Raw genomic sequence first — 27,722 nt, 5'->3', positions numbered from 1 at the left:
GGTCTCATTCTTTTACTGAGCTACCCAGAGTGCACCGCTCCGGAAATCGATGGTAGCCTAGGACCATGGACGCAAACCACCGAATTAATGTGCCCTAGTGTGGACGCGTAAAATCGATTTTATAAAACCAGTTTTATAAAACCGGTTTTAATAATTTCGATTTTATGCTGTAGTGTAGACGTGGCCATAGTATGAATACAGTGAAGAGTTAAAGTGATCAGTTCATGATCCAATTTACAGGTTGGAAACTAATACTTGAAATAATTATGGGAAATAATTATGAATAATGACAGTGTTAAAAGAAATTCAGGATCAGTTTGGGGCTGATTCACTGGCCAAAAATAAAGGCTGATTTTATAGTAAATATTTTTTACATCAAACATTTTGATCAGCACCACTACAGAATGCTTTTTGTAGTGCCTTTTAATGAGATTTTAAATATCGCATATTTTATGAAATTTCACTTTCTCACAGCCTAGGACAGCCCCAAATCTTCATGTACTGAAAAAAGGACTTGTGAATGTGTGAGCTGCATTTTACGCTGGGCAGTGCCAGCTAGGAAAGGGTTAAGTGCCTAGACTAGGGAGTGTAACTGGAACCATGATTTGTTTAGCAGCCAGGGAAAAGGAACAGAGCAGCAAGGCAGCTTTTAGCCCAGCCCTGCAGCTCCTCTCTGGCTCAACAGGTTACTGCTGCTGCTGCTCTTAGTCACTGGAATCTAGGTGGGGCTTTCTCCTCCCTTAGTGCCTTTCTGCTGATTAAAAAGCAGCTCTCTCTCTCACACACACTCTCTCTCACAACACCTCCCCCTGCAGAATCCAGAAAGAGCTCTCAGGCTTGTGCACTCATTCTCTGCTGAAGGCCCTGACTGCTGCATGAGATGGCGACGTGTACCCTTGCCTGCTGGAGATGCAGGTGGCTCCTGCCCCTTCTCCTGGGCTTAGCTATCATCTTGGGCATCATTGCGCTGTCCGGCCGGGGCTGGCTGGAATCGGAGTCAGCGCCCTACGAGCACCAAGCGTCATTATGGGAGACCTGCACCCGATGGGAAAATGACCTCAACTGGCAATGCCAGTCCCTCATGGATTACTGTAAGTGTTTGCAGTGGGGCGTCAGAGTCCAGGCCCCATGCCTGAGCTCAACCTACTCCAACCACCCCAGTTATCCCTGCCAATATTTGACAGCTGTAAATTTGTGCCATCTTTATTAGCAAAATAACTTTGCCTCCTACCAATCGCCGTTAGCAAAATGACCTCTTTCCTCACTTAGGAAGGGTCCAATTGTTCCCCTCATGTGGCTGGTTAATGAGGGGTTCAGGACAGGTTGGTGTTTGCAGGACTAGCATTAACAGCGTTTCCTGGTTAATAGTTACACAGAAAACCAGGCCTTATCTGCCTCTGGTGGCTTTTGAACAGGCTTCCCTGTCAGTCCAACATTAAGCAACTGGATGGGGTCTTTTAAAATCAAGTTAACAGATCTGGCTCTTTGCATGCCTTCTCTCCTTTATTGCTGGCTCCCTACGAGCACTATTTGTGACCTACATGAGACTCCTTGAAGTCATCAACCTCTTTGCCCTCTGATGAGTGTGTTGATAAATGCTGGCCATTGCTAGCACAGCACACATGCCCAGCCTCTGGAGTGCCATTCCTGCACTAGATCTTAACTACCCTCCTCATTGTACTCTGGAGGGAGTGAGGGAAACAGGAGTCTACCCCTTCTGGACTAGAGAAATTCTGCTGCTTTTGTGCCTCTCAACCTGTGATTTCAAATAGAGTGAAATGTGTTTTGAGCATGGAAAGAAAATGGTATTTAATTGATAAACATATGTATATTATAGAAAAGGAAGTCACTATATGAAGCAGCTGAAAAATCAGAAACTAAATCAGGAGGCTAATGTATACATATTTTCAAAGTGGCTAAAAATGTGAGTAAATTATGTTCGGTTCTGCTGCCTCCTCTTAATACTCTCACCACATATTCTCAGGGTATGGCCTTTGCCAATAGTAGCTGCCAAAGTACTTGCTGATTACATTTGTTGTTTTATATAATGAAACATTTAGGGTCAAATATAGAGACACACCTTCAAAACTTAATTGAAATGCACTGGACTGGGGAAGCTTGGGAGGATGAGAATAGGAAAAATGGAATATATTTTTTGTCCATAAAAGGCAGAGGCTGTTCTTTGTACATATTGGTTCTTTTACAGCTACTTAGTGGAGGAGGAACAGATACAGTGATCGTATCAAGCTGATAAACATCCAAAATGATCTGGAAACTCAGAAACCTTGGATTATACTGGATTTAAAATGGGTATCAGAAGTGAGGACACAGAGGATAAACCATTTGGGATACTGTATGTGTTGTGTGGATGGAAGCATTAATGTCTGTTAGTAGTTTTCCATTATGGCACTTGCCTGCAAGCAAAATGCAGAACTCACTGTGAGAGCAACAGCATAATTTTTACCTTGATGATGTTTCTAGGTTTTATTCTCATGTGGGAGGAATTTGGCTACCATCAGAAAGTAACTCCATGTTCCCAGACCCTCCCGACAAAGGGAAGAAAGGCTAACACAGCACATTTACTGCACATAGGTTTCTCTCAATAGACGCTGTGTAGATTAAGTGCTATATGACATATTGATAAACTGTTTCATATTTCACCCCAGAAAACCAGGAGTTTGGGGGAAGGGCCACATTCTGCTGTTTTGCTAAAGAACAGTTGTTCCTACAGCTGTTATAAATGAAGAATAGCCTTAATTACCGACAGGTTATTTTAACCAATTTAACTTTGTCCGTTGAATAATCTTGATGAGGTTAATGCTTTACTGTCAAAATTATTCTGTTCAAATAGTATCTACATCTGGTCAAAGGACATAACATGTCAGGCCATGGTTTGATTTGCTTAACATACCAATATACAACATGTTATTTTATTTTTAATAAAAAATGCTAAGAAACTTAACTCAAAATAGGCATGCACAGGGCTGCTGCAGTTTAAAAATAAATCTGTTAATCTAGATGCATAACTCTATAATCTAATTACTCCATCCTATTCTGTTCCTTTCCCAGTGATAAGAAAAGAAAGCTTCAAGGTGGATCCCCTCATTAATATAAAGCTACATTGGAATCAGCTTCTTAATCAAGTATCTGCATGTCCATTGCATGCTGATTAGAGGAGATTAAACTAAACCATGCTCTCTAGGTGGGGGAAGGGGGAATCTTCATGTTGGAATAGTTCCTAAATTGAACTGCTTCTTAATGGATGTCTGAAACCTGGGGATCTGATGTCCCACAATGGCCAAAGGGTGGAAAGATAAAAAGAAGAGCAGGGGTCAGCTTGTAACTGGAAAGAGAGTTTGTTTTAACTGAGAATTATTCTGATTTGAGGCCAGGAAGCTCCTGAGTGCCAGCATGTGCATGTTACCAATATACTACATAAAAAAACTGATGCATTGCACTGCATTTTTAATTTTGGTTATTTAGCCCAGAATGCTGCTGGATTAATAATCCTCCTTTTGTGTCTAGTGGTCTGTGCTATTCAGATATAATGTGTTTGATATATTACTGGTAAGGGCTTATAGGTTTAGACCCAATATTTGTGGGTGGGAATGTCCTCTTGATTCTAGATAAATGTTTTTGTTTTTTTAAGGTTCTTAGCCTCACATTATTTTAGATAGGAATTACCATCCTCTAACAGAAAGTATATACAGTCAAGTACCTAACAGGGTAGTTAATTATGCTGGTTATGTTTCAATAATCCATTGGCATTTATTAAATTCACAGTAAGTGATTTGAAAAAAATACATACAGTACATGGAAACATTAATTTGGATCTTTATCAGAAAAAAAAGAAAAGGCTAGAAGTTTATGAGCATGAGCCAAGTTCCAAGAGTCATTTGTCAAGTCCATCCGGGGATGTGTAGCAGTAATAGTGTAGCTGGGAGACTGAGTGGACTTTGATTCACCAGGCTCTCAGTCAAGTGTGTTGGTAGATTTATTGGGGAGCTCAGATGAGTTACGTAGGAATGTTATAGATATATTACCTTCTCCTGACTGTACCCCTTTGTGCATATTTCTATCAGATTTATGATACAAGGGTTGCTTTAGGGAAAGTTGAATGGAGTTTGCAGTGTGTGCTCAGCAAAGGTAAATGACAGTAAAAGAGACACTATCAAGGTTGCTGTGTCCAACTCCACCCAAATCAAGTACTATAGCTTTACCGAAACTAGGAAGTATTATATGAGATTCCTGCCGGTTACCAGACTAAGCATCCTAATGGAGATGGGTACTGCCAAACCAGTTTACTACCTGCTTTTCAGCATGTTTAACTACCGTACAATGGTTATATAGACTCTGGAAGCTGCCAGCATTTTGTCTACAATAGGACCTCCACCCAGTGTCAACCCATTGTTGTGCTAGTGGGCATTGTTTTGTACAATTTCCAGATGTAGCCATGGCTTATTCAAAACTCATACCAATAAAATAAATGGTGCAACTGACTATCCTAGTTCCCCCAAAACAATCTCTGAATCCTGCATTTCTTGCACTCATGATGTGGACATTCCCACCTTAATCTGCCATGTGTGCAAGAAAATCCCCTTTACCTTGGATTCCTGTTCAAAATGAACCAAAAGAGAGCTTAGAGTTCCTTATTTGCTCAACAAGATCCCATTTCATACCAGCTGCCCTGTTGCTGAACCAAACAACCTGCAGCCATTTATGATAATATAAAATAAATATCTCAAACATCACTATCAGCAATTCCCAGCCTTCAGCCATTAGACCAGCAATTATTCACAACCTCACCAACTGATCATTGCAATGAGATTTATAAAATCAGAAGTTATAGATGGAAAAGTCCTGATACTTTAAATGATCTAGTCCATGTACCTTCTGCTGTAGGATTGTTCTCTACAGAATGTTCTTTTAGGGTTTTTGTTCAGTCTAGTTTTAAATGTCCTACACAATAGAGTTTTCACCACTTCCCTTGGGAACACATTTCACTGTCAAAAAGATTTCCTGACATTCAGGCTAATTTCTCCTCCTTTTTAAATTTCATTCTATTTCTAGTAAGGAAACCCTAAATAACTCCTCTCCTTCCTTGGTGCTTGCAGTCCTCTAATATCTGTAGACTTATGTTCTTCTCAAAATAATCACTTTGCTAAGATGTGGGTATATGGGTCTAACTCTTCTAATCTTTCCTAGTAATTATATTCTTTCAGCCCTGAATAATTTTAGTTGCTTTTCTGTGAACTCTGTTCAATATGTAAATGTATTTCTGGTGATGAGATGTCCAGAATTAAACACAGTATTTCAGGTGAACCTGGTCCAGAGCACATAAAAATAGACTATTACTTCACTTCTGCATGATCTGATGCTTCTATATATGCAGCCCAAAATTGCATTGGTGGTTTTGCGACCATATCATGAGTACCTATTTGCCAGTGCTGAATAAGAAAAACTCTGGCTAAAAGGGGATCAAATACATCAGTTTCTCCAGAATTGAGGCTTTAACAAATAAACACCTCTCACTTATGATTGCAAAACTAGCCTTACAAACATGAACAAATGGAAACTGGTGCAGAGCTTTCTCTCTCTCTGTCAGCAGGCATAGAGCTTCAAGTTGCCCAAGCAATAATAGCATGAAAATGATGAGACAAGCTATACCTAAGCAGGGGTTGGCAACCTTTCAGAAGTGCTGTGCTGAGTTTTCATTTATTCATTCTAATTTAAGGTTTCGCATACCAGTAATATATTTTAACCTTTTTAGAAGGTCTCTTTCTATAAGTCTATAATATATAACTAACTATTGTATGTAAAGTAAATAAGGTTTTTAAAATGTTTAAAAAACTTAATTTAAAATTAAATTATAATGCAGAGCCCCCCGGAATGGTGGCCAGGACCCGGGCAGTGTGAATGCCACTAAAAATCAGCTCACGTGCCGCCTTTGGCATGCCTGTCATAGGTTGCCTACCTCTGCTGTAGAGCAACTGAGATAGACAAAGGACCCCACAAACAGAGGCTGGGAGCTGGGGACCAGCTGAAGCCCACTCAACAGTCAGAAGGCTCTGGGGTGGAAAGAGAGCAAAAATCTGTCATCTCTTTTAGCAAGCTCACGGACAGGGGGAGTCTTTCACGTTTGTCAGACAACCGTGAGGCAGAAGACAATCAGAAAGAAGGACCTCCAGCTAGTGTCCAGGGAAGCACCCTAAAGGAATCCTAGCACTCTCTCTCAGATCTGGAAGGTGTGTGTGTGTGTGTGTGAAAATGGCATTCACCAGGTGCTCTGTGGTGAACTTTCCTACCCTAATTTTTATATTGACTCTTCACACACATCTGGTACATTTTTCAAGCCCTATACTCCTTGGTATTGTCAAATGCTCTCATTTAGGGCATATCTACACTGGGGGTTTTTTGGTTTGTTTTGCCAAACATTTCCCACTATTATTTCCACCAGTGTTAGAAACAGTAGCAGTGTTAGTGTAAACAGGGCTGTACGACTCTGTTTCAAGCATGATGTTGTCTAATCCTGCTCAGAGCAAGTCCACATGACACAATGGCAAAAAACACCAACAGCTATCTTCAATCCTAGTTATACTAATATGACAACTCTTGCTGCCACTAGTGGTGATGAAATGGTGGAAGCAATCAGAGAAAAATTTTGGCCAAATTAGACAAGGCCACGACATCATTTGTAAATTTCACGATCATGTTGTTTACTCCCTCTTTATTTATGAAGAGCAGGGCCGTCCTTAGGATTTATGGGTCCCTATGCAGTATTATTAAACCAGTGCCCCTATGCTCCACTGAAGGTGGTCCCTAGCCGGCGCCGCTGAACCCAATGTGTCAAGGAGGCACAGCCACCCCCCCCCCCGCCAACTGCTGACACCTACCGAGCTTTGTATGCAGCAGACGCTGCAGTGGTGGCTTAAGGTAGGCTTTGTGCTGTCACATGGGGCTGCATCTTGCCAGAGCCCACAGCCCTCCTAAATAATAATAATAGTATTAGCCCCTTGCCACTCCGGGCTCACCACGAGCATTTTGACAGGAAGTACCAAGCAGTAATAAGAACAATAATACGTGTGTGTGTGTGTGTGTGTGTGTGTGTGAGAGAGAGAGAGAGAGAGTCAGTTTATGTGAGAGAGCCAGTGAGAAAGCCTGTGTGTGCGTGTAGGATTGTGTATTGGGGGACTGTGTGACAGTGTCACACACACAGAGTCTCACAATCTATATTGGGGGACTGTGACTCATGAGAGGCAGAGTGCATCTGGGTGGTGTGAGAGCCAGTCTCACTCTCTCTCTTTCTCTCTGTATGTGCTGTTACTTTAAGTCCCCCCTCCCCTGATTGGCTCGGCTCCGTCCCCCCCCCCCCCCCTCCGCTGACTCACGTGGACGTTTCGCTCCTCCTGTCCTGGCCCCGGCCCATCCCGCGCCGGGGACCAAGCGGCCCGGGCAGGCAGGCTCCAGGGAGGGCCTCGGCTCTAGGCAGCAGTGGGCCAGGCCGCAACAAAGGTGCTGTGCAGCTCTGGGCTCCCCGAGGCTGGGGCGGCAGAGCCAGAGGCTGGAGCCCTCGGCTGGCTGAGGAGGGAGGAGGCAGGGGTGGGGGTGAGGAGAAGCCCACCAGTCCACCACGGGGAAGGGGCCGGATAAGAGAGGGGTGCAGCTGCAGCCAGCGAGGGGAATGCTACCGGGTATGCAGCGTGTGCATAAGGACGGCCATGATGAAGACAGTAAATAAAAGTGGACTTGACACTAATCTTTGCAGTTTTGTCACTAGACATCTCCCAAAGCTAAATACATTGCCGGTTTATTATTACCAGAGCTGAGCAAATAATTCACAGCAAATGGATTCCAGGCTGAGCTTACACAGCAGGCATTTTACTTGTAAAGTATGTGTATTTGATAAGGAGATCCCCGAGACTCAATACATGTGTAACCCCTACAATGCCATTTTTTTTAGAGTCAGCTGGTCAGAGTCCATCCAAATTATAAACTGTTTGAGTCTTTGGAATGTTTGTACTTGACATTCCAAGCTCCCCTTGGACAGGGAGTGTACAGATCTGGCTTTCTACTGAACTTTTATAATTACCAGTTTTGTGAATTATTCGTAATGACAAATCCCAATAAATAGTTTAAATAGATGGTTTAATCCATGAAGCATTTTTTCTTGAGCTGATTCCATCGTATGTTTAAGCATATTTAGACTAATGATTTGTAAATGAATCCTTTGGCTGTGGCAGCTTTGAACAGTAGCCATTGGGAGCTTCAGTGAACAACATCTGGTATGAAAGAATTAGTGCAGGTTTCAGACCAAAAATTCCAACCAAGCTGTTCCCCTCCTCCATTCCTAATTCTGCATCAGTTCCACAGGGGAGGGAAGGGATAGGACTGGGGTCAGCAACCTTTCAGAAGTGGTGTGCCGAGTCTTCATTTGTTCACTCTAATTCAAGGTTTCACATGCCAGTAATACATTTAAACATTTTTAGAAGGACCCGGGCAGTGTGAGTTCCACTGAAAATCAGCATGCATGCCGCCTTCAGCACCTGTGCCATAGGGATAGGCAACCTGGGATAGAATATACTAGGGGTAGTTGGGGAGGAATGCAGACAGGCAGAAGCTCATTTGCACAAACTCCCTCCTTTCTTCAGCAGCAATGTGGGTCCAGTTTGCAGGGCTGCTGTGGAGTTTCTCCACATCCTGGCTGACTGTCTTCAGGACTGGGTCATGCCCATGTGGAACACTCCTGTGTATTCTGCTATGCCCCTTAGTCCTATACAAGACCGGCTCAGGATTTGGGCCTACATGAGTTCCTTGTTTTAATATCCTGTGTAAACGCAGGCAACCAGCCTTTAGAGTAGGTGGAGGGTGATGCATGACGACTGTCTACCTATAAAATCAGAACTCTTGGATTAGTATCTTTGGGCTCTTCAGAGTCAAAATAGTCAGCTACTCGGCCTGGTGGTTAAGAAATGGCCTGTTGTTTGCATGATGCTTGCCTATGCTTGTGTCTACTGTTTGGAAAGATAATGGGATTTGAATGTTCAGAAGCCAGCATTTATTTTAAAAAGGAGAACTGTAGGTTGCTTTTCAGGGAGGGATGTAATTTTTCTGGTGCTCAGACATTGATGCCCATTGTTGCCATGATGGGATTTCTTACTTAGCAGTGGCAAATGGAGAAGAACATTATGAAATAAGGTTACTGGAATAAGGTGACTTTCTGAATGTCTTTTTCGTCCTCTTCTTCTGCCTCTGAGTGACTTGAAGTTATACTTGAGACCTATCCTGGTCCCATGAACCTGTCTACTTTGAATGCATCCTCTTATCCCATATGGTATTATCAAAATAATTAAAATTGGAAGTTTGGGTAACTCCACCAGTCATTAGAATGCTCACTTTCCTTCTCCCTACACATCTAAGCTGGTTCCAAGTCCTTTTGGCACTGTATCTACATCATCTTTAAGAGCCACCTATTCCCTTCTATTTCTACTGGTACAACCCATGTCCAAATCTTTGTAATCTCTTCCTTTAACTATTCCAAATCTACCCAGTTCTGTTCTTAATTCTCACTTCATTCCCTCCAGTTCAGAATAAAGCTGCCAAAATCCAATTCCTTGAATGTGTTTTTTTCCACTCCCTTTATGACTACTCACAACTTTCTGCATTGGTTGCTTCACATCTCTCATTCCCTCTATGTGGGCATAGGGTCCTGTTGGGTCTAAACTTTTGGTGAGCTTTTGGGAGCCAAAACACACCCAGACTGGCCGTCTCTGCATAATCCTTTCTGAACCCTTTATCGAACAAAGCACTGACCTGCAAACTACTCATGACACCCCCTTTCTCAAGTAGCCATTAGCCTTTATCTCTATGCATTTACTTGTTAAACTTGCTTTTCCTGTAAAATCTTGATTGATTATGCATGACCATTATCTTTTGTTAATCACTTTGTTTACTTCTGTGTATAAATATTGATGCTCACCCCTAATAAAGGCGCCACACTTATTCTAAAGCTTTTGGGATAGTGTGAGCCCGTTGATCAACGCATTGGTGTCTGGTCTCTGACAGAATTGTGTGCCCATACCAACTCCGCACGAACTCGGGTGCTGGAGAGGTGAGTGAGGACTTGCATTATTACCTAACAGTCCTTTAACTTGAACACCAGTCACCCTTTCCTTATTCAGATCTCACATTAATCCTAACTTCTTCTGATAAGCCTTCCAGACAGTGCTAGTTCTCCATTACAGCATTACTCATTTCTTCATCAATTAAAAATGTAATTACAAATTCATGATGTCAAACAGTTTCTATCTCTTGCTTCCAGCAGAAAACTGCATTGCCCAGGAAGATAGCCCTTAATTTTTCTGCTTTTGTCCTCCCCACATCGTTCTTGTCTGTTTGCTCATGGACCATGAATGGAATTTTCAAAAGTGGGCTAACTCTCCTCCCACTAACTTCAGTGAGAGCTTTATGTTGATTTCAATGGGAGTAGAGCTAGGCCAGTGCTAAGTGCTCTTGAAAATCCCAACCTTTGTCTTTTTTCTTGTGCTTATAAAGCATCATGCATACTTATGGCACCCTATAAATAGTGATAATAAACAATTAGTCTTTGCTCAGACCTCTATGGTTCCCTAAAAGCCACATTTACATTTCTGATACTATGAGTATGTCTACACTGGAAACTTCAAAGTGCTGCCGTGGGAGCGGTCCCGCAGCAGCGCTTTGAAGTGCAAGTGTGGTTGCGCATGAGTGCTGGGAAAGAGCTCTCCCAGTGCTCCTGGTAATCCACCTCCATGAAAGGATTAGTGCTGGGAGCCTGTCTACGCTAGCACTTTAAAGCGCTCAGACTTGCTGTGCTCAGGGGGGTGATTTTTCACATCCTTGAACCAGCAAGTTAGAGCACTATAAGATGTAAGTCCTAAATCAAAGCAATATTGCATGCCAGGGGTAGGCAGCCTACGGCAGGCGTGCCAAAGGCGGCACACGAGCTAATTTTCAGTGGCACTCACAGTGCCTGGGTCCTGGCCACCAGTCCAGGGGGCTCTGCATTTTAATTTAATTTTAAATGAAGTTTCTTAAACATTTTAAAAATCTTATTTACTTTACATACAACAATAGTTTAGTTATATAATATAGACTTACAGTGAGAGACCTTCTAAAAACATTAAAATGTATTACTGTCACGCGAAACCTTAAATTAGAGTGAATAAATGAAGACTTGGCACAGCACTTTTGAAAGGTTGCCGACCCCTGTTGTATGCTTTTAAGGGACAGAATCTCCATAATGAAAGAATTAAAGCAAACAAAAGACCTAAGAATGACACCCACTTGACTTCCATGTGCTGTTTTGTATAACATGTTTCTCCCTTTCCTTTCAAGCCTGGGGAAGAGCAGCAGCTGCCACCTACCTTGTCGGCTTCGTGATCCTAGTCATTTGTTTCGCCCTAGCAGTTATTGCGTTCTCCGTTGATATACTTCGTTTCAACTTTGTGCGAGGAATCGGTGGCTTGCTGTTTGTCGTTGGTAAGACTGATGATTGCTTCTTAAACTGATATTTGTTCTAAATCTGATACTTGCTAGCTGGAGTAAAGCCTCCCTCCCTCTCCTAAAAATATCCACCGCACACATATTTCTAATTGGGTTTGTGGTTCATTTTCATGAATGAGAAAAACTTGTTTTAATTTTGAAGTGATACTTGGTTTGCATCCTCAGAGGTTAGGGATGTTATAATGGTCAATGTCTGAGGATGCAAGTTTCACTTCAAAATTAAAACAGAATGTGGGTGTTGTGACATTATGGGGGAGACATAAAGCAAACAGGTAAACTAGAATGCTTGGCTTTGAACTCTTTCTGATGGTTCTGTGGCAGTAACTAAACAGCAAAACAATCCCAGCAGCAATGTTGCTAACACACAAGTATGTTTTGCCATGGAAACTGCTATGCAAATACTAAAATAAATGATTTTTAACTACTACATTTGATTCTTTTAGTCCAGATTGTTCCTTCTCTGCATCTATGCTTGGTTAAAGAAATTTACATTCCTCTTATTAAGCATCATTGCCATTGTGTTAGTTTGAATTCTTCTCAAGCATAGGGTCAAGGACACAATTCTTTAGTCACTTTGCACCCAAAACATCCTTTTGAAGTCAGTGAGAGATCTGTGTGTAGAATGGTTCCAGAATGAGGCCCTGATCCTGAAATCAGATCTGTGTGGGCAGGCCCTCATACCTGCGCTGAGTTCCATTGAAGTCAATGGACCTCTATAAGAATGCAAGGGTACACCTGCACTGATCTGACTGTAGGATTGCAGCTAAGTCCTTAAATATCCGAGAGAGGAATGCACCTATCTGCCAATAAAGTCAGAATAGGAAATGTGATGAGATTAATTGTCACTTATTTTCAATTTGTTTATTTTTACTTTCTTGTAGCGGTATTCCAGATCATATGCCTGGTCATCTATCCAGTGAAGTTCACAGAAGACATCCCTATGAGGGGATCTAATATGTTCAGCTGGGCATACGGCTTTGGTTGGGCCAGCACTATTATTGTAATAGGCTGTGCTTTCTTCTTCTGCTGTCTCCCCAACTGGGAGGATGAGGTGCTGGGTAACATCAAGCCAGCATATTAGTACTCTTCCCCAGAGAGGAGTTGAAAAGCACATTGCATAAAATGAAAGAATAAATTAAAATATAAACACACTAAAAATTACAGCACAGGAACTTTGATAATTGGATGTTACAGGCTGAAAAAAAAATCTTATTTTTCCAGAATGTTTTGAACTTGTGCCGATGCTCAGTTAGCAGAAAGGCTTGGCAACCTGAAGCAAACATTTGAGAAATTTTAGGTGAAAGATCAGAAAGTTTGTATTTTCATATTCATATCCGATATGGATTGATTTTGGGTTAGTCAATTTGTTGCCTCTCTCTACATGCAAAAGTTCCTGATAATTAAGTCACTCTCTTCCACACATTTGTTTAGACATCCATATATAAAAAGAATTTAGTACTTAAAGTACAGAGGAAGAGAAACAGAAGTGCATTCTGATTTTAACCAGAAATACTGCAGAGCTCTTTTATTCCCTTCCTGGTAACTTTGTTTTTATGTTTTATTTGCAAATTTGTCAGTAGTGAAATAGAATTTTAAAAAAAATCTTTCAAAGAATGTTTTTTTCTTCCAGCATAATTAATCCTAAAAGAAGAATTTTTGCTATGCAAGTTCATTGCAATCCTAAGTCTCCTAAGAATTTCTCCTCCCCTCCATATTATTGGGCTGATATCTAATACTAAGTAGTAGAAATTGGATCTAGAGAAATTAGAAACCTAAAATATTTTTCCACTGACCATTGCAGTTAGATGGCAAGTTCCTCAAAAGCATAAAGTGAATGTCTGTGTGTACAATATTAATGCTGTGCGCTGGTATAACATTTATTGGCATTCGTTTGTGAAGACTGCAGTACTCATATGTGATGAAACCATGAGTGAATAACACTAATCATTCCAAGAGTACCAATAAAACCTTCAAACCATCAAACACCATCATGTATTTTTTATGCTTCATTTTAGAGATGTTAGTTTAGAAAGTATTTTAGAGTTATATTTTGTTTTTAAATTGGTACTATTTTTCACATCCCTCCACCTTTAAAACCAGGTTGCCTTAGCTACCAGACAAACTTTGGAGGAAAATTTTAAAATACAACTTTAAAGGTTTCAAAAGTGATTTAAAATAGATTTTCTGTATTTCAGAGTACAGCAAATTTAAGGTCTCATATGATGTGAACCACTGGTTTGCACCACAGGTCTCTGTGTGAGTGTGCATATATTTACACACATTTCACTAGATAATCTGAAATCCCAGCTGAGTAGGATAACACGTGTTTCTAAATTTAATAGACATATTAGAAAGTAGGGACTTATCACCTTAATATCTCAACACCATTGACATCAACCCTCTAAACTGTGGATCCCTCATTGATGCAGCAAATGTAATTTTAGGTCCGTACTTTTTACCTTATCTTCATTTGAGGAGAAAGAAGAAAACTTTTTTTGTGGCAGGTTATTTATTTTTTTTTTTAAGGGGTGACCATTTGAAACTGCTCAGAGGTTGCAAATCCTGAAAGTAGCTCTGGCACAGCTGTATTACTGGGTATGGTACAGATGAAGTGGTGAAAAGTGCAAAGCAAATGCACTCGGTCACATCCTTCCACTGTTTGTCAAGTGGTCTGGGGTTTATATCACATGGCTGCAGAAATAAAATAACTTACTCCAAGTTATCATGACACCATACTGTAGGTGGTGTGTGTGTGCATACATATAACATACAAAACACGTACAAAAATATAAGCTATAAGACATAACCAGAACACAGCAGAACTAAAATACATTAAAACTAAGTTTTCTCAATGCTCAATCTATTTTGTATTATATTTTGTATTATATTGTAGTTTTGTAATACACTTTTTGCTTTTGGTGAAAATGTATAATTGTACATGTTATAATCTCAGTCATGGCTAGACAATCAACTACATTTATGATTCTTGCTGAGAAGGAGCAAATTTGCCTCTATTTCTGTACAGTACTAGAGCTGGTGGGGACTGCCTTACAAATTAATCTGTACCATTAATATGATAATATATAGTTGTACATCGAGCACAAAACACAACAAGGAATAGTGATGCTGTCTGGCAAATACCTTGCACAGCTAAAGATCTGAAGCAAAACAAGACCTAAAGGTGGATGTGCACACTTGGAGAGAGGTTGAGTAGAAGTATGTTGCTCAGAATTACGGAGTGTTTTGTACGTTTTTGTAATCATTGTCATACTTGACAAAAAATAAAGTTAAATATAAACCAAGTTGAGTTCCAGAAGTATTTTGAAAGGAAACAAAAGCAAAATGTTATGGCTTGTTATGTTCAATTCAGCTGTTCAGAAAAAAGCAATTGCAAATATTTTAATAATAAACTACTTTCAATAAATGATGGTAATATATTTTGGTAATTTCAAATATAGTGGTTTCACTTATTCTGTTTAAGGAGGTTATTCAAAAAATGTAGACAGGTTAGTCTGTAGAGTGGTAGCCGTGTTAGTCTGTATCAGCAAAAGTCACAATTCTTCTACAAAAAAAACTTCAAAAACAGGCTCCAAAGAGAAACTGCAGAACTGGAATTAATTTGTAAACTGGACACCATTAAATTAGGCTTGAATAAAGACTGGGAGTGGATGGGTCATTACACAAAGTAAAAACTATTTCCCCATGCTAATTTTTCCCTACAGTTACTCACACCTTCTTGTCAGCTGTTTGAAATGGGCCATCCTGATTATCACTACAAAAGTTTTTTTCTCTCCTGCTGATAATAGCCCACCTTAATTGATTAGTCAAGTTACAGTTGGTATGGCAACCCCTATTTTTTCATGTTCTCTCTGTATATCTATCTATCTATCTATATCTTCCTACTGTATTTTCCACTGCATACATCCGATGAAGTGGGCTGTAGTGCACGAAAGCTTATGCTCAGATAAATTTGTTAGTCTCTAAGATGCCATAAGTACGCCTATTCTTTTTGATTTGATAATGTTGTGCCAGACCCCAGGACTGTTGATCTCTGAAGTAGGTAAACAAGAGACATCTAACAACTGTTTCCAGCTAATAAGCCAAGATTTTCTTCTTTGTTTGCATTAATTAACCATCCTCCTTCTTCATCCCCAATGAATTTTAGAGACGTGCTAATGCAGAGGTTGTCAAACTGGGGGTCTGGACTCCTCAGGGGGTCTCGAGGTTATTACATGGTGGGGTCACGAGCTGTCAACCTCCACCCCAAACCCCTCTTTGCCACCAGCATTTATAATGGTGTTAAATATATAAAAACACTATTCTTAATTTATAAGAAGGGGTCATACTCAGAGGCTTGCTGTGTGAAAGGGGTCACCAGTAAAAAAGTTTGAGAGGCACTGTGCTAGTACAATTGTAGGGAACGTGTGACTTCTTTCTCCCATCCTTCACCTCACTTTGTTTCTGATTATAGGTTTATTTATTTATTAAAGATTTTTTAAAATATTCAAGATTTTAAGTACACAACTAGGTCAGTTTGGTTGATTTTTAGATTTTCCCAAATGGCTTGAAGAGAATGTAAGTTTGTTTTGGGTGTTTTCCTCAAACACATTTATACATTAAAAGTCCTCTCCTACAATCCTTGCTCACATGAATGCTCTGTAATCATAGACCAGAGCCTGCTCTCAAGGAAGTCAATAGAAAATCTCCCACAGGCTTCAATGGTGCAGGATCATCTCAGTCCTGGGAGACAATAAGCATTCCTGGGGTGTGAGCACCTGCTATTCCTAGCTATTTCTGGATGAATCAAGGACACTCGCTATCTTGTAGAAGTGGACGCTTAAGAAGGCCCATTCACTTGAACGGGACAACTCATGAGTATGCCCATGAATAAGTGTGGCAGCATTAGGTCCACACTGAGGGCTTGTCTACATCACAAAGTTGCAGCGCTGGTGAGGGGGTTACAGCGCTGCAACTTAGGAGGTGTACACATCTGCAGGGCATCACCAACGCTGCAACTCCCTGTTTGCAGCGCTGGCCGTACTCCCGTTTTGTCTCGGGTGTAGAGGATCCAGCGCTGGTGATCCAGCGCTGGTAATCAAGTGTAGACACTTACCAGTGCTTTTCTTGACCTCCGTGGAATAAGCAGGTATCGCAGCATACCTGAGGAAGCCTCTCTGGTAATCAAGCAGGTCTCCTTCCCCGGTTTGCTCTCGCGTTCCCCGAACCCCCGAGCAAGCAGGTCTCTTTCCCCGGTTTGCTCTCGCGTTCCCCGAACCCCCGTGCAAGCAGGTCTCCTTCCCTGCGGTTTGCTCTCGCGTGCCCCGAACCCCCCTTGAAGCCGCCCAACAGCGCTGCAGTGTGGCCACATCTAACACCACTTGCAGCGCTGGTTGCTGTAAGTGTGGCCACTCTGCAGCGCTGGCCCTATACAGCTGTACTAATACAGCTGTAACAACCAGCGCTGCAAAATTGTAGATGTAGACATACCCTCAGATTTTCTTTTTCTTCATATTTAGTAAAATTAGGGACAAATTCACAAACAATTCATTAATAAGAGAGTTCATTAAAATATCTGGCTGAGTTTAAAAACCTGTGGTTAATTTACATAAAGTAAAGCACTGGAGTCCAGTCCAGATAACTAAAGATGTTTTGGTGGGGGTGGAGTGGAGGAGGGAGTAGTAGTATGGTGATGAGCACTATAGAAACACTCATACATACATAAACAATTAAATGAACTGTAAAAAGGAACCTCTGAGCTCATGTGTTTAAGTAAAACAGTGAGTTCCAAATACACTGTGTAAGAGTATACTGCAATTTATTTAAAAAATGGTTTATGGAACTTGTGTAGTAAGTTATTTTTTCTTCTGCACTTGCCTCATCCAAGAAAGTCTGCCATGGTGTCAGCTGGTGCAGTGGTTTCCCAGGGGCAATGAAGGCTGCTGCAACACAGAGAAGCCCCCAAGAAGCACACCTACTAAAGACTACAGGCTACATTCACGAAAGGACTTAGGATCCTAACTACCAGTTAGGTGCCTAAATCCCAGAATCAAGCCCCATTTAGATTCACAAAACTCCTGCTCAACTGCTGCTGAAGACTGTAGGCACATAAACTCACTCAGCACCTATTTGTTTGTAGTAAAAGTTCCCTGGGCACCTGTGTTTCTGCCTCTGGGCATGTGCACACCACGCACCAAGATACCTAAGCTCCAGGAGTTAGCATATGCCCCTTGGCTTGGCATCTCTCATTAACTGCCTTAGGTGAGGAAAGCTGCCTAGCATGCTGGCTGTGTGCGAGTGTGTGAATTCCATTCTGAGGTGTCTCTCTCTCCCCATTCATTAGACAGTGGTGCTTAGTGGTCTAAGGACCAGCTTCAGAGAGAAACTGCTGAGCTTCAGTTCATCTGCAAATTTGACACCATCAGCTCAGGATTAAACAAAGACTGTGAATGGCTTGTCAACTACAAAACCAGTTTCTCCTCCCTTGGTTTTCATACTTCAACTGCTAGAACAGGGCCTCATCCTCCCTGATTGAACTAACCTCATTATCTCTAGCTTGCTTGCATATATATACCTGCCCCTGGAAATTTCCACTACATGCATCTGCCGAAGTGGGTATTCACCCATGAAAGCTCATGCTCCAAAACGTCCGTTAGTCTATAAGGTGCCGCAGGATTCTTTGCTGCTTTCACAGATCCAGACTAACACGGCTACCCCTCTGATACAGGCTTTGTGAAACCCAGTGATTTTCTAGGCAACAAAAAATTAGGCATGGCAATGCATAGTGTCACCTATGTATCTACATATCTTTGTGAATCTAGCCCTATGCTTTCTGTGCAAATAACTGGAGCCACAAAGAAATAAAGACAATGAAAAGTAACAAAATAAACAACCAAAGAGTTATATACTGAAGTTAGACCTGGAGGAGATGACCCACACTAAATTATGCAAAGGGATGCCTAATGTCACATGGCAAATAAGCATCAGAGCCAGGATTTCCATCTATAAAACTCCCAGTCAAGACTTCTGCCTTACTGAATCAGTGCTGATCTATACACTAGGAGTAATAAATATCAGAAGGGCAACCATGTTAGTCTGTATCCACAAAAATGAGGAGTCCAGTGGCACCTTAAAGACTAACAGATTGATTTGGGCATAAGCTTTCTAAGAAGTGGATTTTTTTACTCACTAAAGCTTATGTCCAAATCAATCTGTTAGTCTTTAAGGTGCCACCGGACTCCTTGTTGTTTTTTTAGGAGTAATAAAGTTCTTGGCACTGTCATGTTCTGTGGCTCTCAGAGGTCTTTACAAGGGTAGGTAGCTTCAATTTATAGATATAGTGACTGAAGCACAGATAACTTAAGACTGAAACCACTGAATCCCGTTCACAGAGGCAGCTTATGAGTCTGACAAAGTTGGAACTAGAACTTAGATCTGTGGGCGGAACAGCCAGGCAAGTCACTAAAACATAGTGCCTCAAGGTCATATTACTTATATTGGGGATCTATTCTGAAAAGTGACCAAAACCGGTACTACTGGCTTCCAAATTTGATGTCATTATGATTTCCAGATGCAACTGACTTAATTTACAAATAAAATGTTTTTCCAGCTGCAAATTAATTCAGAGATCTGAAAGTTAAGCAGACTTATTTCCTTTGCATGCATCCTGCTAGTATTAAAGACTGCAGCCAGTTGTGCCAATAATTGCACTTGCTTTGAACAATGAGACTAAAGAGGTGTAACTAATGGTCTTAAATTCAGTTACACTGATGTGAATGAGGGCACTATTTGGCCCTGCAGTTGGAATTTCTGTTGATGATGCATAGAGAGGAATAGAATTCAGCTCACTCCCTCTTAGCTGTGTTGGCTCTGGAAAACTATTAAGAATAAAAGGGAATTAGTCAGTAGATTTGACTCCTGATATACATAGGGAGCAGTCATGTTGGGCAAGAGGTACATTTTTTTAATGCAGTCTCTTTTCAGAGTAAAACCACTCTTTGAACTCTCTCTGTGTTAGTTAACCCATCTGTACAATGGATTAATAAATAGAGCTGTTTGGAAAACAGAATTTTTACCCTGAAAATAGTTTCTATTTTGAAGCAGAATGAAAAGGTAAAAAAAAATTGCACAAAACACAAAATGCTGAAAAGATTTTGACATTTTGTGTCATACCAGACCAAATGGTAATTTTGATGCAGAATGCAGATTCAAAACAAACATTTTTCATTTCAACATTTATTGAAAAAAAAAAAATCAAGATTTTCTGCAGTGTTATTGTAGCCATGCCAATCCCAGGATTTTAGAGAGACAAGGTGGATGATGTAAGGATTTTTATTGGACCAACTTCTGTTGGTGAGAGAGACAAGAGTTACAGGTTTACAGAGGCACAGCTGCATTGGTGCAGATACGCCGCTGTAGGCTCTCTAATGTAGCTGCTCTAAGCCGTTGGCTTAATTGTTCCAGCCCCTGTGAGTGGTGGTAGCCATAGGCACTGAGTTTTTCTTTTCCCTGCGGGTACCCTACCCCTGCTCAGCCCTGAGGCCCTGCCCCCACTCCATGCCTCCCCCAAGGCCTCCACCCAACCACTGCTCGCTGTTCTGTGCCCTCCACCAAGCCCCTTCCCACAGCTGTTTGGTGGCGTCCCCCATCAGCTATTTGGGGGCGCTGCCAAACAGCTGTGGCTGGTGGGTGCTGGACACTCACTATTTTTTTTTTCCGTGTGTGCTCTGCAGAGTCAGCGCCTATGGCACTAGCTATGTTGGTGGGAGAAGCTCTCCCGCCGACATAGCACTGTCCACACTCACGCTTATGCCAGTGTAACTTACATTGCTCAAGGGGTGTTTATGCACCCCCCCGAGCGACATAAATTATGCTGACATAAACTGCAGTGTAGACAAAGCCAGGCTCTCCAGATACACAGTGCTTTTCCTCAGGTCTGGGAAAGGTACTTCAAATATCCCAGCAAAATGCAAGGTGGAACAGATTATTTAGCACAAGTAGTTAGTATATATTGTAATGTAAGGGACCATTCAAGGTAGAGTGGCATGTTAACACCTCGGCCCCTTTCCTCTGAGGATGAGGACACTCCACTTGACAAGCAGATCTTGTCAAGAAACAGGCCACCCAAATACCCCAAGAGAACCTACTTCAATACAGAATTAAAACTCCTTCTGACTGCACACCCCTAATTGTTACCTACAACCTCATCAAAACACTACAATCCATGGAACCCCATCCTGAAAAAAATCTTTCCTGAACCCCCAGTTCTGGCCTTTCAACAACCCCCCAGCCTCTCCAAACTCATCAGCAGAAGCAAGCTCCCAACAGACCAGGACATGCCAACTCAAAATGGCACCAGTCCCTTCCAGAACAACAGATGCAAAACCTGCAGACATATCTCCAATGCTATAATGATCAACATCCCCCATAACACACCTTTCAAAATCCATGGGTCCTATACTTGTGTATCACAACATGCGGTGTACTTCCTCCAGTGCACTAAATGCCCCAACAACTATGTGGGTGAAAGCAGACAATCACTACGCTGTTGAATGAACTCACACAGGAAAATGATAAAAGACAAAAACACCCTATCACCTGTGGATGAGCACTTTTCACAACGTGATCACTCCATATCTGACCAATCAATCCTCATCCTCAAAGGAAGCCTGCACAACACCTTCAAAAGATGAACCTGTGAGCTTTAATTAATTGCTCTGCTAGACACTAAAAATCAAGGCCTGAACTGACGGCTTGTCTACACTGGCACTTTACAGCGCTGCAACTTTCTAGCTCAGGGTGTGAAAAAACACCCCCCTGAGTGCAGCAAGTTTCAGCGCTAAAAGTGCCAGTGTAAACAGTGCACCAGTGCTGGGAGCCGCGCTGGGAGCTATGCCCCTCGTGGAGGTGGGTTTTTAGAGTGCTGGGAGAGAGTGTCGCAACCACACAAGCCACGTTAGAGTGCTGCCGCAGCAGTGCTTTAGCGTTGCCAGTGTAGACTAGCCCTCATGAGATACTAGATTCATGGTTTATTACAACAATCTATAACCCACTAACCCCCTCTTTTTGTCCTATGACTGCAAAGTTGTTAATGGGCCACTGTACCTTGAATAGTCCCTTACAATATGTGCTAACTAAACAATCTGTTCCACCTTGTGTTTTGCTGTGATGCTGGGAGTACCTTTCCCAGACCCGAAGAAAAACTGTGTGTGGCTGGAAAGCTTGTCCCTCACCCCAAGAGAAGGTGGTCCAACAGATGATATTACCTCACCCACTTTGTCTCTCTAAATCAGGATTGACACTTTCCAGAGAATAATTTCAGTTTTGATGAAATCCTATTTTTAGCAGGAAAACTTTCCACATGAAAAATGTTGACCGGGTCTTTTAATAAATAATGCTTTGTATGTACATTACATTCCTCATTTGTAGATCTCAAAGTACTTTACAAAGTGAATGGGTGTTAATGGCCCAATTTTATAGAAGGCATAAGTAAGGCACAGAGGATGTAGGCGATATGTCTGAGAAGGCACAGAGGTAAAAAAAAGTGTGACACACAGGAGTGCCAATAATTGAGAATTATTTTATTCCTGTCCTTGGTTAGCTGACCTGTGTCAGGGTTATTCCAGTAGTTGTTGTTACACTGTGGTCTAGTGGATTAGGCAGCAGATCATCAACAGAACATCTGTGCTTGAATCTCGGAGATCTTGACAAAGGTAGGTAGCTCCAATTTACAGGTGTTGTGACTGAGGGCATGTCTACACTGGCAAAGTTATAGTGCCGGCAGTTACAGTGCCGCTCAGAGAGCGCTGAAGGGAAACCGCTGTTGTGTACTCACACTGACAGCTTCCTGTGCAATAGTGTGTTCACACTTGCAGCACTATTCAGAGCGGTGCACTCTGGGCAGCTATCTCACAGAGCACCTCTTTCACTTTTGCCGCTAAGACTTGTGGGAAAATTGCTTTCAAACAAACACAATTGTTTTATTAGAAGACAACAACTGGAGGAGAGAATCAAATGAAAAAATTCATCAGCAGGGAGGATAATGGGAGAAGGGAAGGTCTCAAGAAGAGGAGGGGTCTTGGAACAACTACAGATTTGTGTATGCTTTACAAAGCTGAAACTTGCTGCACTTAGGGGGGTGTTTTTTCACACCACTGAGCAAGAAAGTTGCAGCGCTGTAAAATGCCAGTGTAGACAAGTCCTTGGTGTTACCCCATTTGTAAAATGGGACAACCATAATCTAGCTTAGTTTCTCTCTGGACAAACTGTTGTGAGTGGACCCAACTGCCCTTGTGGGTCATGTGCTTCTTAGACCCTGGTACAGACTTCACATCTGACACTCTTCTTGGGCAGTGGGAACCTGCAGTCTGACTGTCTTAGCCATACATTCCAGAATCAATGCCCCAGCACTGAGGAACCTCCATCTGTTTAGACACAGACCCCTCCCCACACTACCAACACACTATTATCAATCTCCTGGCTCCATTCTCTATCCACAGCATTCCACTCCTCCCTCCTCACAGTTTAGCAGTGGGGCCTCCCAGGGATAGCTCAGTGGTTTGAGCATTGGCCTGCTAAACCCACAGTTGTGAGCTCAATCCCTGAGGGAGTTATTTGGGGATTGGCCCTGCTTTGAGCAGGGAGTTGGACTAGATGTTTTCCTGAGGTCCCTTCCAACACTAATAATCTATGATACCCACTGCACTCAACACCCATCCCTCTGCAGTTTGGCTCTGCTGAAATACAGCACCTACTGCATCGTACTCCAAAGGAGAAGGTTGGGTATGATCCCTGGACTTACACAAATCTGTAGCCTTCCTGGGACCCCTCCTCTTCTTGAGACCTTCCCTTCTCGCATCCTCCCCCTGCTGATGAGTTTTTTCTTTTGATGTTTTTTAATAAAAGAATTGTTTTTGTTTGAAAACAATCTTTATTCTATTAAGTGAAAGCAAAAAGAGCACTGCAAAGCAACATGCAATTATGCTAAGCCCCCTTCTTTCATCCTGTGCACCAATCACCTCATAGCATTAGAAGCAGTGCAATCCCAAGCATAGCAACAAATATTAGTGACTTTCAGCTTCAAATTGCTGCCTCAGGGCATCCCTGATCCTTATGGCCCTGAGCTGTGCCCCTCTAATAGCCCTGGTCTCTGGCTGTTCAAACTCAGCCTCCAGGTGCTGAGCCTCTGGGATCCAGCCCTGAGTAAAAGTTTCACCCTTCCCTTCACAAATATTATGGAGTGTACAGCACGCAGCTATAAGCATAGGAGTATTGTCATTGGCCATGTCCAGCTTCCCATAAAGGCATTGCAGCAGGCTTTTAACTGGCCAAATGCACACTCAACAGTCATTCTGCACTTGCTCAGCCTGTTGTTGAACCACTCCCTGCTGCTGTCAAGTTGCCTCGTGTATGGCTTCATAAGCCACGGCATTAAGGGATAGGCGGGGTCTCCCAAGATCGCAGTGGGCATTACAATTTAAATAAAATAAATAAATGGAGATATCCTATCTTCTAGAACTGGAAGGGACCTTAAAAATCCATTGAGTCCAGCTCCCTGCCTTCACTAGCAGGACCAAGTACTGATTTTGCCTTAGATCCCTAAGTGGCCCCCTCTAGGATTAAACTCACAATGCTGGGTTTAGCAGGCCAATGCTCAAACCACTGAGCTATCCCTCCCCCCTTCCCCTAGGGTGGTCTTCTGGTCTGGGAAGAAAGTCCCTGCTTGCAGCTTCTTGAACAGGTCAATGTTGTGCGTGCATCGTGCACCTTTCTGGACCAGCCTGCGTTAATGTCTGTGAAATGCCCATGGTGATCCACAAGCTCCTGGAGAACCACTGAGAAATATCCCTTGTGATTAAGGTACTCGGTGACTAAGTGGTCTGGTGTCAGAATGTGTGTGCCATCTACTGCCCCTCCACAGTTAGGGAAGCCCATTTGTGCAATGTCACATATGTTGCCCAGAGTCATGGTCTTTCGGTGCAGGAGGCGATTAATGGCCCTACACACTTGCATCAACATGACTCCCATGGTGGACTTTGCCACGCCGAACTGGTTAGTGACTGATTAGTAGCAGTCTGGAGTAGCCAGCTTCCACAGTGCAATCACCACGCGCTTCTCATTGTAACAGGGCAGCTCTCGTTCTCATGTCCTTGTGCTGCAGGGCTGGGGTGAGCTCATCACACAGTCCCATGAATGTGACTTTCCTCATGTGAAAGTTCTACAGCTACTGCTCGTCATCCTAAACATGCATCATGATGTGACCCCACCACTCAGTGCTTGTTTCCCGAGCCCAAAAGCGGTGTCCCGCTGTGATCAGCACCTCTGTGAATGCCACAAGCGATCGCGTGTTGGAGCTACTATGTGTGGTGAGATCACTGTCATACTCCTCTCACCTTTGTAATTTAAGGAATGCCACTGCCACTCATGATGTGTTAGTCAGAGCGAGCAGCATACTGGTCAGCAGTTCGGGATCCATTCCTGCAGCCCGAAAGAGGCAGGGTGTACAGTAAACAAACCATTGAAAGATGGTGCCAAATGCAGACGAAAGCACAGGGATTGCTGGGATGCGAAGCAATGCATCATGGGGCATTGGGACAGGACTCAGGATGCCCCATGATCCCTTCCACCTTCCCACAAGTCTTAGCTGTGAAAGAGAAAGAGGTGCTCTGTGGGGTAGCTGCCCAGAGCACACCACTCCGAATAGCATTGCAAGTGCCGCAAGTGTGAACACGCTATTGCGCAGGCAGTTGTTAGTGTGAATGTGCCCACATTCCCCCAGTTCTCCTGGGTGTGAGAGCTCTGGTTTCTCGATTAATCCCGTCAGAGACAATTTGCCAGGAAAGCAAGGCATACAGAGGCAGCCAAATATTTTCTGATCCTCAGGACTTGGCTACGCTGGAGAGTTGCAGCACTGGTGGTGGGTTTACAGCGCTGCAACTTAGTAACTGTCCACACCTGCAAGGCACATCTAGCGCTGCAACTCCCTGGCTGCAGCGCTGGCTGTACACCTGGTCTGCTTGGGGTGTAACGATTGCAGAGCTGGTGATGCAGCGCTGCTCATCAAGTGTGGCCACCAAAAGCGCTGTTATTGGCCCCCAGGGTATTAGGAGGTATCCCAGAATGCCTGCTCACAACAAACCGGAAGAATGGCTGAACTCCGAGCTCCCCCGAGCTGCTTATCTAAAAAACAAATACAGCTCCTGTTTGCTCGATCGAGCGGAGGCAGGCAGGTGAATTGCTTTGGAAGGTTCACAGCTGTTTGCTTGAAGAGAGAAGTCACATGGCAGAGGGGAAGGGGGGAGTCCGTGTTGAGCAGCTGCTTATGTGGTCTGAAGGCTATTTAGGAGAGCATAATTTGCATTTAGTGAATAAGAGAGGGGTGGGGGAAGGGCTCAAAACTTTTAAATTGATTGCAGGTTGGTGCTGTGTATCTTCCAGTGCTTAGAACTTGCAAGGCAGGGAGCTGACACAGTATCACCTCCAAAAATCCACTCTCTCTCTCCCCCACGCTCCCTGTCACACTCCACCCCACCGCCCTCTTTTGAAAAGCACGTTGCAGCCACTTGAATGCTGGGATAGCTGCCCATAATGCACCACTCCCAACAGAGCTGCAAATGCTGCAAATGTGGCCACACTGCAGCACTGGTAGCTGTCAGTGTGGCCACACTCCAGCGCTTTCCCTACACAGCTGTACGAAGACAGCTGTAACTCCCAGCGCCGTACAACTGTAAGTGTAGCCATACCCTCAGACACTTTATTGTTAACAATGCACACTAGAGAGTTAAGTGTCTTTGAAAAACAACAAGCAGTCCTAAATGCAGGCCCCACCCACCTAGTCTGATTTCACCCCTCCTGTTAGTCATGGGTTTGGCCTTAATGGTAGAAAGCCCATTGTTCCAGTAGAAAGCAACATTCAACACTGGTGGTCCTTGATGCTTCTGTCACAGCCTCATAGCCCCAATCATTCAACTAGGTGTCAAGACCACAGTATAAAATAGATGCTCTAATCTACAATGAAGGTTGCAATACATTAAGAGATCACACTCCAACATGAAAATTACAGTACAAAGTGCAGCCCCTGAAATGGGGCACACAAATACAAGGTGAAGTTCACAATCTGACACACACATATTCCTGATCTGTCATGGGGCTAATGATATCTACCTCCCTCATAGACCCACCCTGTGTAGTCTGCAAAATACCAGCTCTAACATCTACAACAAGGTCCCTGGGCTCTGCAGCAGACTGGAATTTTTGTGACAATTCCATTTAAATGAAAAAGTTGAAGAGCTTAATGAATACAAAATAAACAATACAATTAGTACAGTTATCCTGTCATATTTATTTTTATATTAAACTCAGTGTAGTTTGTGCCATCCCTGCAATTCCACATTTCAATATGATGCAGTTTTTTGTTCTGATAATACATAACCATGCTGCAGAAATTGTCACCAGTGAAGCTGCAGGTTTTGGCAGTGGAAAGGGTAGGAACAGACTTTAGGATTGCTGACCTCCCAGCCACCTGCCCACTTCTCTCAGCCAGAGGAACATTTTGATGAGGTGTGGAGTGCGGAAGTAGGTGGAGCCCTTTTACTAGTTGATCAATTGCCCAAAAGATTTTTCTATCTTAAACTGGGAGACCGCTGTGGATCTATTTCAATATGCATCAGTTATGGGAGTGGCTCTCAACCTTTCCAGACTACTGTACCCCTTTCATGAGTCTGATTTGTCTTGTGCACCCCAAGTTTCACCTCGCTTGAAAACTACGTGCTTACAGAATCTGACATAAAAATGCAAAAGGACGCATACCCCTGGTAGAGAACCACTGAGTTATGGCATCTAGCCATACACATGTGTATTTTACTGGAGGCTGTATGGTGTTCAGTGCTTAAGGTGGTTGCAGAAAATCTGCTTTATTCTGTGTCCAACTGGTGGTGCATAATATAACATCAGCTTCACAGCACACTGCACACAGGGTCTTTCCCTGGGATGGTCAGCAGTTAAAGGCACAGTCCCCAATCCCAGAGGGGCCCAATTCTCCACTACATTATATAGTCTTCCATGCAAAATGGAAGCAAAGGTTATCACTAGTGCGAATGGAGTAATCTGTATTAGTAGCATTTACATTCGGGCAATGGAGAATTAGGCCCAAATATTGTACTGTGCCTGCTGAGAATATTCATAGA

General features: G+C 42.8%; 1 protein-coding gene across 1 annotated transcript; it reads left to right on the top strand.

Moving 5' to 3' along the window:
* Positions 1–656: 656 nt before the first annotated feature.
* LOC115648593 (p53 apoptosis effector related to PMP-22-like) lies at positions 657–13,524 on the top strand. The gene is made up of 3 exons (XM_030556407.1): positions 657–1,091; positions 11,374–11,517; positions 12,423–13,524. The coding sequence occupies exons 1-3, from the start codon at positions 881–883 to the stop codon at positions 12,620–12,622; spliced, it is 555 nt and encodes a 184-aa protein (XP_030412267.1). The 5' UTR covers positions 657–880; the 3' UTR covers positions 12,623–13,524.
* The last annotated feature ends 14,198 nt before the right edge of the window (positions 13,525–27,722 follow it).

Source organism: Gopherus evgoodei, chromosome 3 (genome assembly GCF_007399415.2).
Source record: "Gopherus evgoodei ecotype Sinaloan lineage chromosome 3, rGopEvg1_v1.p, whole genome shotgun sequence".
In the NCBI taxonomy this organism is placed as follows: Eukaryota; Metazoa; Chordata; order Testudines; family Testudinidae; genus Gopherus; species Gopherus evgoodei.
This window is presented reverse-complemented; position numbering and strand designations above follow the sequence as displayed.